Below are 16,638 nucleotides of genomic sequence, written 5' to 3'. Positions count from 1 at the left end.
ATAAGTGTTTCAGAGCTTGTTGCTCCACTCCTTTTAGAGATCAGTGGTAGTTGCTTGACACCTTTTACTTATTTATCATTTCCCTTTCCTTCAGTTCTCTTATCCCGTGGGGATCCAAGTTAGATTGAGTCCCAAGTACCCCTTTCTTGTCGAAAGAGGCGACTAGATGGGACGTTTCTTCGGATGAAACCAAGGCCCCGATAAAGATCCCTCCCTGCTCAAAGGCCGCAAGTACCTAGCATAGGCCTAAATTTTGCAGCCCTTCATCAGCAATGGCGACATCTCTCCGAGTGAAAAATTCTCGAGAGGGACATTAAACAATATACAACCAACCAACCTTCAGTTCTCATTATTAACCATCTTCCCCAACTTGAGGGTATCTGATCCACTCCGCTCCACATGTGGAGTGGAGAGGAGCAGATAAGATTCCCTCGACTTGGGAAGATGAATGTTAACCAAACATTTAAACTCCAGGGCAAAAAACTAAAGAGTTATTTCCACCACGTGTAGTAATACTTGGGAAGATGAATGTTAACCAAACATTTAAACTCCAAGGCAAAAAACTAAAGAGTTATTTCCACCATGTGTAGTTATCTTTAATAAATCATATAAAGTAACAGACATAAGAATTAAATATGTCACCTCATAAATTTTACAAATACATTAATCTCAAAATTTCTTAATGTGATAAATTTAAAAAAAATCATGATATGACACATTGCCTTGAACATCAATAAATACATACTGGATTTCAACATACCTGCTCATTAAAATACCACATATAAACAAGAAGCAGTTTCAACCGAGAAATGACTAGTGCATACTGATGTCAGTAAAGAACTAGTATAAATCAAGAAACTTATACATAAAATAATATGCAGTTCATGACTTAACATTCAATCTGCTTCCAGTACACTTCTGATGTTAAAGTCATAGGATACCCAAAAGTTGGAGCGCATCAATTAAAGTAGGATTTTGCTGTGTTTACGTGGAATTTTCTATTATTTGATCAAACAATAATGTAAATCGGTCATCCAATAAAAAAAGACACTTTTGAATGATTTCAGTTTTTGGGTAGCGTTTTCCCACTGAATTTTCCAGTGAAGATTTATGAATAAAGCAAAAATAAAGGTTGTTGCATAGGAAAATTTTGTGGTTAATGTGGGTTTTTATCTAAATTAAACAATTTACAAATAGTTATACAAAATTCTACAACAATTTTTTTTCAGGGTATCCTATGACCATGATTAAGGACTTATTACTTTTATGATGAAAGGCCATTAACAACATACAAAATGAGACACCTTCATGCATATTTACATAATCACTTTACAAAATCTATTCTAACAAGTATCATACTCGATTAATATGCAAGAAATTGAACCAATCGTTGATTTATGACAGATTGATTAAAGATCATTTACACTAAAAAGATAACTGTGAAAAGATATATAACAACATTAAAAATTGGTCCAAAGCTGCAATGCAATGTCTCTGTGATCTGAAGTTATAAATCACAAGCAATACCAATATTTTAATCTACAATTCTAAACTACAGCTGCCATTCTGTTAGTAACTGATAGTCCTGTGCTCATGATAAATCGAACACTCACACTTGTTACATTTATACCAAATAAATAAATAAAAAGAGTTTATGCAGGCAATATTTAAAATGCAACAGTAAGGTACAAAAATATATATAATATATAGCGTTTGTGTATATATACCATACAATGTATAAAATTAATTTTTCTCCCCAGACATCCTGCATTCAGAAAGACTTTTTAAAAGATTTGTGTAGATAATGAGCAGAGCAGCATAATAAGATGGTCTCCTGTAAAACCATACATCAGCCGTCAGGGCGAGTACACACAACCAGGATATCGTCTTGGGCTACACAAACCTAACTTCACCAAGAACTGCAGTATTCTCATTCAGCTGAGTCTCTACATGTGCTAACCCTGTCAATCACAATTCTTCTCACTCACCAGTCTTGGCCTATCCTAACTTTGCTGGATACAAAAATCACAGTCCCCTGGACAATGTAGAACTTTGCTTTATAAGGGTTAGAATAACAGGAGACTCTGGTGAGCGAAAATGGAAGTTTTGTGATTTGATCTCAATTTAAATTCTAAATTGGGATAGGGATATATTCAATACAGCTACACGTAATTATTTCAAATGCAATGTCAAAATTCATCTTGAATATGTACTAGGATACATGCTACTAAATACAATTTGTATCTAAATAACTAAAATTATAAACATGGGCACTGCAAAGCAGAAAATCCCCTGGCAATTTGACATCACTCAAAGAGCACCATTTTCAAACACTTTAAAATTTGTATGATAACACCAGATTGGAAAGTAAAGCATCCCCTCATAACTGGCCATATCTATTTATTAACTGTGACATTAAATCTAATATTGGAAATATACATCACTCACATATGCATTACTTCGTTGCAAGTGGATAATTACTATGACCCTGTCCTTTGATTTTTTTAACAATAATTTCTCTGTACCAAATACGAGTCTGAAAATTTAAATGGTACTCTAAAAGGATTGCTGGCAATATAGTGACGAACTGCGAATTTGACTTGCAATTAGTTTTTGGCTATGAAATTTATAGCCATTTGTTATATTTAGGAGACAAATTATCTGAAATGATGCTCTTTGGTGTCCACAACATTATTCTGACGTGTGTATGCACACACAGCATTTGGACATGAACCAGAGATTGCTGTATGAGCACATTGGAGAGAACACCACAAAACATTTCAAAGTCTGTTCTCAATATGCAATACAACTGTATTATCTCATTCTAGTTAGTCTGTATTTTGGCACAAATAAAGTCACCACAGAATGTTTAAGGAAGACAACCTTCATTATGCAAGGGCACATAACTATACTGTCCGTTTCACTCCTCTAAAGAGCAGACAACTCCATTCACTGTTTGGTCAGTGGGACAGTTTTCTCCTCTCATTTCTTTGATTTTTTTGCAGGTGTGGGTTGAGACAAGGTCGACTGTGAGGTGTCTGCCACTTGAGTTGCAAACTGATAGACTGGGACCTACATTAAAAATGCAAAATAAAACATATGAAGTGAAATAAGATACAACACAAATGCCCCAACCAGCAGCGAATAAAAATGTTGTCTAGTCAAGAATAAACCATGCATATCATAACAATATTCGAAAAGAAGTTCTCAGCTTTTGAGCATAGCAATGCAAGATGATATGAATGTGTAGTTCAATACTTATTCATTCAGTTTCTTGTTACTTAACCCTATCCAGTCTATACTGTTTATTTTTATTGTACTTTCATGTGATTTAGTCGAATCTGATTGGCCGAAAAGCATTTGGAAAAACATGGTTATCCTTTAAGAACAGAAACCGCACCCTCCGGGGTGCTAATTTCTAGCAACGGGAAACAGTACTTGACAATGGGTGATATTATAAAAATTATCACATGCGCACAGATTGTGCGTGAATGGATCACAGAAGATTGCTAGACGACATAGCTGGCAAAACATCTAACAAATGTTTGACATCTAGAATAATCAAACAAATATTGCATGTAGTTGAGAGTAACATTGAAAATTTTCAACCCTTAAAAACTATTGTAAACGTTGGCTGCACCTCAGTTGACGATGGTTTTCTTGGGGTGAAAATTTTCAATGTTACCCTCAGCTACATACACTATTTATATATTGTTTATTCAAATTTAGAAAAGGCTTGCAAAGAACTACATTCCAAGGCAGAGGGGCTTTTAATAAAAAAAAAAAAAACACCAATAAATCTGTACGATTTTACCATTTGCATTTCATCTATCATATTGTAATAAAATATTTATACCCTGGACATATATTTCATTTTGCAATTTATGATACCAATAGTAGAGAATTAGAATTAATTAAAATGTAAACTAGTTTGGTTGATGATTAAATCTATAACCCCCATATCTTGATGTTCCAACTTAAATTTTGAGGCAAGACATTGGTAAGTGCGTTTAGCAAAAATGATAATACTCCTAGACTGTTATAAATATCTATATGATGAATTTTTACATATCTATTCTGTGATGTGTGTTTGGGTATGCATCAATTTAATGTAATGATTGATATGTTTTGCTTATTAAATGTGTTGACATTAACAGACAAAACAAATTTCTGTGTAGGTTTTAAATGCATATAGGTCTAGTTTAACAAACAAGCACCATGACACCTTTTCAGAAATTCATGTGCCATAAAATTAATGAAACTTACACTTGATCTGCATCACTACATATATCAATAATCAGATAAATATCTGAAAGTATTGTGATTGAAAAGTGGAGGATATGTAAAGAAATATTTTGAAATTGAAAACTTTTAAATTTACTTTACTTAGTCAAAAAATGCAGTTTTATTAGAAAGTAAATTTGAAAACAATCTAAAACCCTTACTGGACTTGAATCCGCAATCTACATATCAGCAGTCAAAACGTTAACCAACAGAACTACCCGGCTAGGCAATCCAATTTCAAAGGAAGATACAAATATTGTTGATATCTAGATTTTCATTCATAATTAATACAGAAGTTGGGGGTTGTAAGATCCAGGACCTTACGGTCTGTATCCTGCCTACAAAGTTTTCCTACAAAGCTATACTACGACCTTGACCTTGAAGAACAAAAGGCATTCTCCATTTGGCTTGAGGAGTATGTATACCAAGTTTGACGGTCCTAGCCCCAATAGTTTGGTTTGTTTTCCTCTTTTCATCATGGTAATCAAATATAACAAGTTCCTGGGAGTTTATGATTCATTTTGCCTACAAGGTCTGGACAGACAGATGGACAGAACCAAAACATAATACGTCCTGTCCTTGATTGACGTATATAAAGAGAAAATTCTGATTTTTAGGCAAGCATGATTTTGAAACTATGAAATCCTCTAACTAAGCATATTTTCTTTAGCAGGTCTCCTACTTTGTTTCTTATAAATCACTATCTATAAATGGTCATGTGATCTTTACCTGCGAGTTTCCTGTTCCAGCCAGACTGACCGGTATGGGGATTGTGATGATCTGCTGTCCATTCTCAGACTGAGGTAAGGACAGAGCTGTAGGTGTCTGCTGGAAGTTAAAGACTGATCGGCTGGCATCCTGAAGTGTTGTGGGGGCATACACAATACCCTGAGGGGTGTGATACATTACTACACCGGGAGTCATTGCTGCTGCGTTTTGTGTTCCTGTACAGCATTGAAACAAACATTATCCTATATATCATATAGTTAAGAGAAATCATAAATCTGAGTTAAGTTGCTATAATTTTGGACTGTGATATGGCCTAGAGAATACACAGTTATCTGTGTGATTTACTATTATGAAATAAAACTGGACTCCTGCCTGAATAAACAACATTCATTAGAAGTGACTACATGGTGTATACCTGCTTGAGCTGTCTGTAGTCCTGCTGTGCTGACATTGGTCAGTGTAGCCATGTTATCAGAACTGGATCCTGAAGTAGCCTGTGGCTGTTGGGAGGAGGAATCTGTGCCAGCATCTGTCAATGAAACTTACAGTGTCACAAAACCCATGTTATTACCTAAGCATAAAGATAAGTTTAGATAAGTTTATTCCAATTTTGGGCCCAGAGGGCATAACAGTAAGACATTTTATAAAGAAGGAAATTCAAAAAAGAAAGAAAGTTTACAACATTAACTACAGGTTACAGAGACTGCAAACTGCGTGTGGATGCAGCATGTTGGGGAAACAAGTACATACATATATGAATTGCTAATCATGTATATATACAAGTAGATGGACAGTATCAGTATTATACCAATATATGTTTACACTAGTCAATTCATCAAAACTCTGTCTTCTTTATTTTCACAAGTTATTTTCTTTTAACAAGCGTGACAGTAAAACAATACATTGTTTTTGAAAAACAACTTGACGTTATTCTAAGAGATTCTTGAAGAAACGAGGACATACTTGAGAGAGCTACAATGTGATTCGAGTTGGGTAGTCGATACAGAGTCTGAGCCTGATTGGACTGTCCCATCTGCTGCCCATTCTGTTGGATAGGAATCAATGATCCTGCTCCTACTAAAGATGATATAAAAATAAACTTCAGACCTTCCCCATTACCAAATTAAAGATCTGATAGTGCATTTCCATATTTTCCCCCTGGCAAACTGCTATTATATATCTCCATAAAGTTGTTTTAATCCTTCCCTTGCCATGAAAGGTAGTAAAAGATGCTTTCAACAAACATGCTCATAACGAATTCACATTTATTGTGAAGTGATGAGGAAAATAACAAATATTTTTATTGGATATAACAAAGTTTGGCTAAAACGAACTCTTTTTGCAATGCATATATGCCCTGGAGGTTCGCTATAACCATCTTTTACTGTATAGCAAAGTTTAACCATGCAATCAGTTTGCTGAATTACATCTATTAGTAAATGACTATATAATATTGAACCCTAAAAATTACCTTGTGGGACTAACACTGCTCCTGGTGGCAAGCCAGGGATGGTCAGATTAACGTTAGACATGCCGGCCAGATTTTTGGCGGCTGATGATGTGGGCGTTGCCTGTTGGGTGGTTTGGCTGCTTGGGGTAGACTGCTGGGGTGGGGAAGAAGTACCACTGGTGTTATCCGGTGAGCTCCTATTGATCACTCCTGTCTCGGGGATGGACATGGGCATAAACATGGGCTTCATTGTATTGTCTACCTTTAACATTGAAATAACAAATATTGTAGGAGTTATCTATCTTTGTCCTTCATCTAAATTAAAAGCAATATTAGTTGCAATTTTGGTGTTAAAAATTTTTGTTGTAAATTTCAATTACAAAAGAAACTTAAGGTTTATACACTTCTGTTATTAATATCTGTGATAGAAAACCTATTCAAAGGCTCTGAATGAAGCAAAATTACATTAATTTCTTCCCATACAAAAATTGATTTCTACATAATGCTGTACACTCAAAGAACTAAAACCTTTATTGGATAATTTCAATAAATGATCTGCAACTAACTTTTAATTTTATCAAAGGGGACTGGTTCACGATTTTTTGTTTGTTTGGGGATTTTTTTATGTTAAAAATTAAATAAAAAATCAGTATATGCACCCAGGGGTGCATAAGCTGAGTTGCATGGGATACATTGTAAAGTCAGGAATGATGTGGCATATTTATAACTGTGAAGAACTAATTTCAGTTTTAAACTTTTCGAGTTACTGTCCAGAAACCATATTTGTCTGAAGTTTTCAATCTATTTTTGGTCACTGTGACCTTGACCTTTGACCTTTTTCTCCAAAATCAATAGGGGCCTTGCTTTGCTGGTATCCAACAATATAACCAAGTTTCATTTGATTCAAATTAAAAAATTTCAAGTTATCCTCCGGAAACCAAATTTTTGGGGGAATTTTAAATATATTTTTGGTCACTGTGACCTTGACCTTTGACCCATTTTCTCCAAAAATCAATAGGGGTCTTCCTTACCTGGTACATAACAATATCTTTAAGTATCATTTGATTTGGATTTAAACTTTCTGAGTTATCATCCAGAAACCAAATATTTCTGAAATTTTCATTCTATATTCGGTCACTGTGACTTTGACCTTTGTTCTCCAAAATCAATAAGGGTCTTCCTTACCTGGTAGCCAACAATATATCAAAGTTTCATTTGATTAGATTGTAAACTTTTCGAGTTATCATCCGTAAACCAATTGTTGACGCCCACCCGCCCGCATCACCAAACCAATAGCCGAGTTCAACTTTGTTGCAACTCGGCTAAAAATATAACTAATTCAATGTTGACGACCAAAATTTGGTTTGGACCTTCTGAATGCATGGACAGGAGCAATATTTTAGCCTTAACTCTGTGTTATGTAAACAAAGACTAAGTGAAATGTTAATTTTGTAATTTAAAGCATCTTAATTTTGTACAGTCGCAAATTTACTTTTAAATGGCATTTTTATTTAAAGTATATTTGAAATGTTATACATATGATAGAATTGGAATCGATATCCATTTATTTTGAAAACTTAATGAACAATAACACACCTCAATCTTTGTTTTCAAAACAAATCATAAACACTCTTTAATGAGCCTCTGTCATGATATGTAACCTTAATTTTTTTGTGAAACCTTTTAACATATTAGATTTTGATCATTTAAAGTGAAAAACAAAATTAGGGGGAAAATCTAAAACTATCATAATAGCACACATTTTACCACAAAATAAAATTTTCACCTTTAGAGAGATAATATTGCTTCAAGAATTACACGTTTTCAAAAATAAAAAAAAAATTCATAGCTAGTATATATTTCATGCATTGAAGAAATGATGCATAGTTGTGGTGTTTTTTTTAACCTGTACATATCAATTGAATTTGAAGGACGACAATACAGCCCTGTAGTACTTCACTTTAAATCAATCAGCAATTTTCTTCACTTGAAATTTTGTTATCAAATTAACACAAAAAGCACTTAAAATTCAGATACCCCAGCATTGGTGTTGTTCACTTTCTGATGAGCAATTACACATATATGTGATAGAGTACGTCAAGGAATACACATCTAGTTGAGTGCTGCATCACTTATGTATGTATATAGCATTAATGAAGAATTGATAACGAATTACAAAACATTCGTACACTATGACTACATTACAAAGCAAATATGATGCCTTATTGTGTGTAATTAATGTGAATTAAATACTATTATCTAATAAAACAATCTGAATTTCTTTGTCTGAAGTAGGCTATAGTATTTTTTACTTTTTAAAGTAAATTTCAAAAATCATGAAGTTCTCTGTGTTTTCCCTCCATCTTTTCTTTTAAACTCCTTGAAAATAAAATTTTAAATGATTGACTCATTATTAGATGAGTTGAACATTGTCTATTCTTTACTACATGTACATATTTCATTTTGTAATTACATAGATCTATGCATTTACAGTAAATCTCAGGAACAGAATTACTATTTAAAACCCTGTATCAATTCCAACAAATAACGGTGCATAAACCCTGCAAGATTTGTACAAATTCCTTAACAAACTTGTTTTTTTCCAGAAGTAGCTCTGCTACCACAAATTTGGCATACTGCCTCTCTAAGACATATTTGCAGCATGTGTTGCTGTGATAAAAATCACTAAGGTACAAAGCATCTATATATTAGCTCCTGAAATTCCAGGATAAGCATTGCCATGGTGATAAATTCATTCCTTTTAACTTGTGGGAGATGTCTGCCTGATCTTGGCGAGGCAATATCTACACCATATCCATCAAACATCACTAATGTGTGTATCTTACAATCAGAGTGACACAAACAACACACTTGCTTTCTGAAAAACTTGTTTGCCGTTTCCTTCATTTTGCACTAGTTGATCAAAATTATGTACCTGAATGTGAAAATATCATTTACCATATATTTATGCACTGAGTTTAAACTTTGTGGTATAATTAATCAGAATAATTTACATGTACCAAGTTAAATTTCAGCTCTTATTAGTATTAATATATATTTTAAAGGTATTTAACAAGTATTTAAGCTAATAAAAAAAATTCGAAACGAAGAGATACATGTAGAGTAAATTTCTCTTAATTGAACATGATAGATTCAATCTTGATATATACTTTATGTCTGTTTTTATCAGATCATTTCTGAATTGAGCATCTTTCATAAATCTATAAATGCACACACATTGACTGTGCAAGTCTACAGATGGACCCTGTGTGACATAACACTCCATAACTACTACAGATCCGCCCATTACCAAGTTAGATTAGAAGATTATTCCCCAGACTTTCCCAGCAGTAGCAGAGAAGCCTATTTGATATAAAACAAACAATTTTGACATATGTGAGGAAAGGAGCTGTTTTATCTTTGCCTACATGGAAGGAATCCAATTAGCTGCTTGATACTGGGGTTCTCAAGTTACACAGGATATGGGGATCCCTGCTGCCGAATTTGGCTTTGTACCTCTTACTGAAGTTCTGGGAAGGGATTCTGAGGCCATGGCAATTTATATAAGGGGTTATTTGATCAGGCTTGTTCATGTAAAGAAATACAAACAATTTGAAATTTTGTCTACAAGTTCACATTTGTGAGATTTAATATGCAATTTTATATTTAAATTTCCAATTTGGGAAATTTGATAATACTTCTGCACTTTCTATGATTTTTGATTACTTTTTGTATACATAATTACTAACATTAAAAATGCTACTAGAATATACATTACTGGGAATATTAAGTATACAATGTTTATTTCAGGCAAAAATACTCTATGAACACCATTTAGATAAAAAAAAAATTCAGGGTCTGTTTTACATGTCCACTCACCCCCCTCCCTTTCAATTGTACTAGCTTATTTTAGTTGGGGAAAAAAACCAACAAAAAAAACGCTTTAAAAAATCTTCTCTCTATATATGTATATATAGAAGAAAAAAAGCTATAAATCTCAATCTCTCTTTCTCTCTCTCTCTATATATATATGTTCTATGTGTTTATCTCTCTTATTCCCTTCTAGGCTAGTAGTGGCATTATTAGTTATGAACAAGGCACAAACACAGAAGAAAATTGCCCTGGTCTTATCACACTATTAGTGGCAAGACATACACAGAAGCTTCCAGCGGAGAGGAACACTCTCCTGATATTTATGGTATTCTCTGGCTCTTGATTTGGAACAGATGGTAAACACAGCATTTTGAGAGTTGAAATGCACATAGCCAATGATTATTAGACATGAAATCTTCAGATTTTTAAAGCACACATTCGCAAGCCCTTTACTACTAGTATCTTTGCACTCTAATTCATCAGAAATAAGCCTAATGATAGAATTGTCTTCTTTTTTTTGTATTACAATCATTATGTAATACACAACATTAAAAGGGTAACTTTGCTTATGGGAGAGTAAATTAAAATCTGGGTGTTTTTGGTTTTTTTTACTCTTTATAAAGACTTAAAATATATAAAAGAATCTTTACTTTTAAATATTTCCTTACTTTTGTGTGATCTTCATCACCCACTGCATATGACAATTCTGTTTCCTCAAATCCAGTTGGATTCATTCTTTGGTCCATTGTTATCTGGGGCTGGGAGCCTGGTGGTGGATCCGGAGAATTTAAGCATGTTTGGATCAATGCTTTTCCACTGTCACTTGTGATCATAGGTTGAAGTTTTCTTGTAGCAAATGTATAGACATGACCAGTTTCACTGGCCACAAGCAGCATCACTTGAGTGCCAGTTAAAGTTGACAGTTCGTAAGCCTATTGAAGATATTATCTTCTTTTCATCACAATATACTATTATTTTAAAGTTTTCTTTAAGACATACCAAAAACAAAAAAAAATTCATAAACTTTTACCAGAAATAGTACTCTACATAACGATAAAAAGTATAAATAAAGAATTCTGACCTTTTTCATAATTCCAGTTTTGCGTTTGCTAAAAGTTGTATATCGCCTCAGTTTATTTTCAATAAATTCCATTTTAATTTTGACACGTCCTTTCGTCTTTTTCCCGGGCTTGAGACCCTGGGGATTAGTTGCCACAGAAATCTCCCCATCAGAGTCCGATTCTTCTTCCAAACCTGAAGGGTCGACATTTTCCATAGTAAACGTGGGTACCCCTCCCCCAGGGGCAGTAGGAAAGGCTGGTTGGTTTAAATGTGTACCGTTCATTGTTTTCATAGAACACGTCCCTGCTACAACCTATAGTATCAGCTGATCATGAATGGAAGAATGGAGTGACTGTACCTAATTTGCTCCTCGCCATAAACGGAATACCGGGCAAATCACTACGGCTATATCAATGCGCGCAGAAATGTAGGTCATGACAGTTTATCGTCTCTGCACGCGGAGCGCGCGTATAGTAACAGATGGGTTACAAGAAAATAACAAGCACCGCAATCTATTTCTAGTTATATCAGCTAATTTTCTTACAATATCTTTTTCACAACGCGAATTAATATACACCAAATTTGGTGTAAAATGAAAGTGCCTTGTATGGCAATGTGGGGTTCCCATATATGGCGTCCACGGCCAAATATGGAGTGGTTAATCTCATATATGGCAACATGCAAATAAGCGAGAAGCATTTTCGCGCCAAGACATCATACGGTGAAAGTCGTAACAGTCTAGTTTTATTTTGGGTTTTATTAATTTTTTGAAGACTAGAGACGCAAAAAGCTAGTTTACAGACAAGTTATAGAGTAAACGACATGATACACATTAGAGTTTGTTAAATTTTGGAGCGACTCATAGACGTTGCCTGCTCTCTTTCTCTCCCCTTCTCTCACATGAACGCAACTTTCTGAGCACTTGGGTGTTTGGTTGTTTTTTTTAAACACATATTTTTATTGCATCTTTGTAATCATCAAACAAGTTTATAGGTTTTATACTGAAATAACAACAACTTTTCAGTCTGTAATCTCGTATTTTTACATACTGTAATACATAATGTCCTCTAATTCGTTATATTGAACTAACATTTCACTTTCACACATGTATATGAATGATAAACAGCTGCACGTCTCTGACTGGAAATTCTACCTTTCCGTTTTTTCCACGAAGTGGTGTTCAATTTCTTCTCTCACATTTTGTTCAACCCTTTCTCTCATTTTTTTCTACTTCGCATAACAAATGATTATCTACCAATTTCACGATATGTTAATGGTTAGTGAAATAAGACGTTTCGATGTATAATGCTCTTTCAGAATTTAATACATTGATGATTTTCAACCTGATGCAATATTTACATGTACATGTTCCTTTGTTTGAAATGGGATTTCTTGAATTTTATTAAAAAAAATTCTTTATCCGACCAATGATACACATGTCTCAGCAAGGCAGAAGTTAGAGACGAAAACTGAGGTGGGGGTGGGATGGGATTTTACAATTGTTTTCTTTCTTTTCTTTTAAATCTTCAAACTGTATAAATGAATACATTTACGTCGAAGTGAAATACTGTGCGACCGAGCGTGTTAGCAGGCCACATGCATTGACGCTCTGCCATCCGTGCAGGCTGTGGATTGAATTAGTGCGTCTCGAAGCTGTCTGAGTAGATCTATACATTACACGGTTATCACTTCAACAGGCATGATATGTTTTTCTAGCGATTGTATATTTAGTACACTTCTGTACATAGTATAACATATAGCATTTATTTTTGTTGGTATTTTAAGATAGATAAGTTTAGTCCAATTTTGGACACAGAGGGCAAAACAACAAGACAGCTTATAAAGAAGACAATTTCAAAAAAAAAAAGTTTACAACATTAACTATGTACAGATTACATGAACTGCAATTTTAAGCTAGTGTGGATGTAGCGTGTGGGGAAACGAGTACATACATATGTCAATATTGCTAATCAGGTGTAGACACAAGTAAATGGACAATATCAGTATTATACCAATATATGTACAATATTTTCTTTTAAAACACTGTTGTATTCACCTATGAGAATGGAGTTCATTGTCATCGTCATTAACTATTGTGTGAATTACATAAAAGCAGCGATATCAATGAAGAATTCTCTCCTTTGTCTTTACATTTAATCAATGCAGTTATATATTCATTATCCACTGTCTCTGAAACTGGCACTGTCCTTAAATGTGTGAAGCAGTTTGGTTATTTTATTGTATATATCATGTTGTTAATTTAAATCTTGTCTGCAGTCAGTATTTCATATATGATTATAGATGTGTGCAGTGAAGAAGTGTGAACACAGACAGTATTGGTACATCGGAATGATTGTTATTTATATTTTCATTGTTATAATTAATTGCTTGTTAACATGCATATACCCCCCCCCCCCCCTCCCGAGGGCCCTTGATTGGTGAATAAACATAAATATATATAGGTGTTAATATTGGGCCACGGTTTTGATATTCATATAGTCTACTTTAAATTTAAGATTTATACCAGCAAGTTGGCTGTGTTATTAAGAAGGACAATACGAAATTTATGGTTAATTTTTAGTACATATAAAAATTATCACTTAATGAATCAGTCCGGGGATCGATATCATGCATCTAGTTTTTACCTGTGATTTTTTGTAAGGTAATCTGTCAAATTTCGTCCATTTTCAATGCATAAAATTATACTACTAATTACAAATCATATATAACTTTGGATTGATTTGTAGAGAAAATGTGGTTTCTTGTTCAATCTTTCGTTTGTGTAACAGAAAGAAAAAAAGAAAAACGGAGAAAAACCACACATATATCGAGTAATCAAATACATGTGTATTACACATTCGATTTTTTCTTGGCTCCTTGTTTTGTTATGTCACATATATAATCAGTACATCCTACTGGTGTAGTGATTTGTTAATGCATGCTGTCTTAACTTCTGGGTCGTTCTCTGAACTTTCTAAGAAAAAGGGGCCGCCCGACCAGAAGCAATAAGCCATTAGCGCTACCCCATTGCGCACTCTTCCCCGTAAAATGAAACCCAATGAAGGCAAGCTCCAGAAAGCTGTTGGATTTGTAGTGAAAAACAAATTAAATCGATCGCTATTGGTTTGAAATGATACCTACCGAAAATAGATTTACTCTTTAAAATAGATTCTAAAATGGATCGACTTCAAAATGCTAATCAGAAAACACGAGACTCTTTGATAAATTTTAGGAATTTACCAAATAATTACAAACAATGCAACTTATATCGGGGAATCATGGGTCTTTCTTCGTCAGGCTTTCATTTTGTTTTACGTGTGCAAAATTCGTTTTTAGCTGAGTTGCGTAGCAAATCTCGGTTTTTAAATTAGCGAAGGATGGGTGTCCAGGCGGGAGGCGTCCACAATTACTTGAATTAGCTTGTCCGGTCTCTAACTTTCATACTTTTTGGTGCATCTTTGTGAGACTTACATAACATGGTCACATTTAAAAGAGGAAGGTTCCTATTTATTTTGAGATCCAAAGGTCGAGGTCACTTTGTCACTAAATGCCATAGGTTTGAGCTTGTTCGATCTCGAACTTTCATACTAATAGGGAGATCTTTGTGAAACTTACATAACATAATCACGTCCAAAAGAGGAAGGTTCCTGTTTATTTTGAGGTCAAAAGGTGAAAGGTCAAGGTCTCTTTTTCACTATATATATACTGTAGATTTAGCTTGCCTCTAACTTTTATACATGTGCTCGCTGGTGCATGTTTATCAGACTTCAAACCTTGATGACATTCAAGATTCTTGTTGCTTTTGAAATCCAAAGGCCAACGGTCAAGGTCATTATCACAATAAATACCTATTGCAGCCATTCAAAACTTCATACTTACAAACTATATTAAATACGTGCATGTTTTTACTTCATGAGTGCAAGCGTGCATAATTTTCCAAACTGCAACTCGACCATACGCATCTTTGATGCGTTTTAGCGATTTTATTCAAAGTATTTTGCAACTCTGTATGGTCTACTTTTCAGGGGACGCCAGTCCACACTAGGTTAAAATAGGTCCTCAGTACCCCCCTTGCTTGTCGTAAGAGGGGACTAAATGGGGCGGTCCTTCGGACGAGACCGCAAAAACGGAGGCCCTGTGTCACAGCAGGTGTGGATCGATAATGATTACACCCTGTTCAAGGGCCATAAGCGTCGAGCATAGGCTTGGATTTTGCAGCCCTTCACCGGCAGTGGTGACTTTTCTCTATGAGTGAAAAATTCTCGAGAGGGACGTTAAACAATACATAACCAACCACTTGCTGTTTCCCACATATCTTACCTCATCTAATTACCGTCAACGACGTACACAGTGTTAGAAGCGCAATACATGTATCTGGGATACGGTCGACCGCACCGGTAAAGTTACGATTTCTGAATTAAAAAAAAAACAACTTGTATTTTTGCAGTTCTTAATCTATGTTTGTTAGCAACCTATTTTTGATTGATCTGATCCACAACACCCTTTCTATGAGTTATGGAACATATTTTAGAACATATGATACATAGAACATAATAAGATCAAGGAACCATGCAGGAAGAATGAGCTAGAACAGGGAATTTTTCAACATATATTCTCTTATTTTGTTGTCTTTACCTATGATGACATACTTCGATATGCTTTGTGTGATATTGAGGATGTCAAATGGTGTAGAGTAGGTACTACCGGATCCAGTGACTGTATGTAGAGTAGGTACTACTAGACCCAGTGACTGTATGTAGTAGAATAGGTACTACCAGACCCAGTGACTGTATGTAGAGTAGGTACTACCAGACCCAGTGACTGTATGTAGTAGAATAGGTACTACCAGACCCAGTGACTGTATGTAGAGTAGGTATTACTGGACCCAGTGACTGTATGTAGTAGAGTAGGTACTACCAGACCCAGTGACTGTATGTAGAGTAGGTACTACCAGACCCAGTGACTGTATGTAGTAGAATAGGTACTACCAGACCCAGTGACTGTATGTAGTAGAATAGGTACTACCAGACCCAGTGACTGTATGTAGAGTAGGTACTACCAGACCCAGTGACTGTATGTAGTAGAATAGGTACTACCAGACCCAGTGACTGTATGTAGAGTAGGTATTACTGGACCCAGTGACTGTATGTAGTAGAGTAGGTACTACCAGACCCAGTGACTGTATGTAGAGTAGGTACTACCAGACCCAGTGACTGTATGTAGTAGAATAGGTACTACCA

General features: G+C 34.8%; 1 protein-coding gene across 2 annotated transcripts; it reads right to left on the bottom strand.

Annotated features, from left to right (window-relative positions):
* Positions 1-574: 574 nt before the first annotated feature.
* Positions 575-11,889, bottom strand: LOC125651496 (serum response factor-like). Of its 2 annotated transcripts, none has more exons than XM_048880116.2 (7): positions 11,418-11,889; positions 11,005-11,268; positions 6,485-6,725; positions 5,977-6,090; positions 5,429-5,542; positions 5,014-5,228; positions 575-3,072 (listed from the first exon to the last, which is right to left on the bottom strand). In XM_048880116.2, exons 1-7 carry the CDS (start codon positions 11,688-11,690, stop codon positions 2,983-2,985), a joined length of 1,311 nt encoding a protein of 436 aa, XP_048736073.2. In that variant the 5' UTR covers positions 11,691-11,889; the 3' UTR covers positions 575-2,982. The 2 variants fall into 2 exon arrangements, with proteins under 2 accessions (XP_048736073.2, XP_056021068.1); XM_056165093.1 differs by having other exon boundaries at positions 5,977-6,087; positions 11,418-11,815.
* Positions 11,890-16,638: the final 4,749 nt, after the last annotated feature.

The sequence above is a fragment of the Ostrea edulis genome, chromosome 5, assembly GCF_947568905.1.
Source record: "Ostrea edulis chromosome 5, xbOstEdul1.1, whole genome shotgun sequence".
Lineage (NCBI taxonomy): Eukaryota > Metazoa > Mollusca > Bivalvia > Ostreida > Ostreidae > Ostrea > Ostrea edulis.
Note: the sequence above shows the minus strand (reverse complement) of the source record. Positions and strands in the feature narration are given on the sequence as shown.

Coding starts and splice junctions, on each gene's coding strand:
- LOC125651496 (XM_048880116.2), bottom strand. CDS start 11,690: ATGAAAACAATGAACGGTACACATTTAAACCAACCAGCCTTTCCTACT. Junction 6,091..6,484: donor AGCAGTGTTAGTCCCACAAG/GTAATTTTTAGG, acceptor TATCATCTTTAG/TAGGAGCAGGATCATTGATT. Junction 3,073..5,013: donor CTGGAACAGGAAACTCGCAG/GTAAAGATCACA, acceptor TTTTTAATGTAG/GTCCCAGTCTATCAGTTTGC.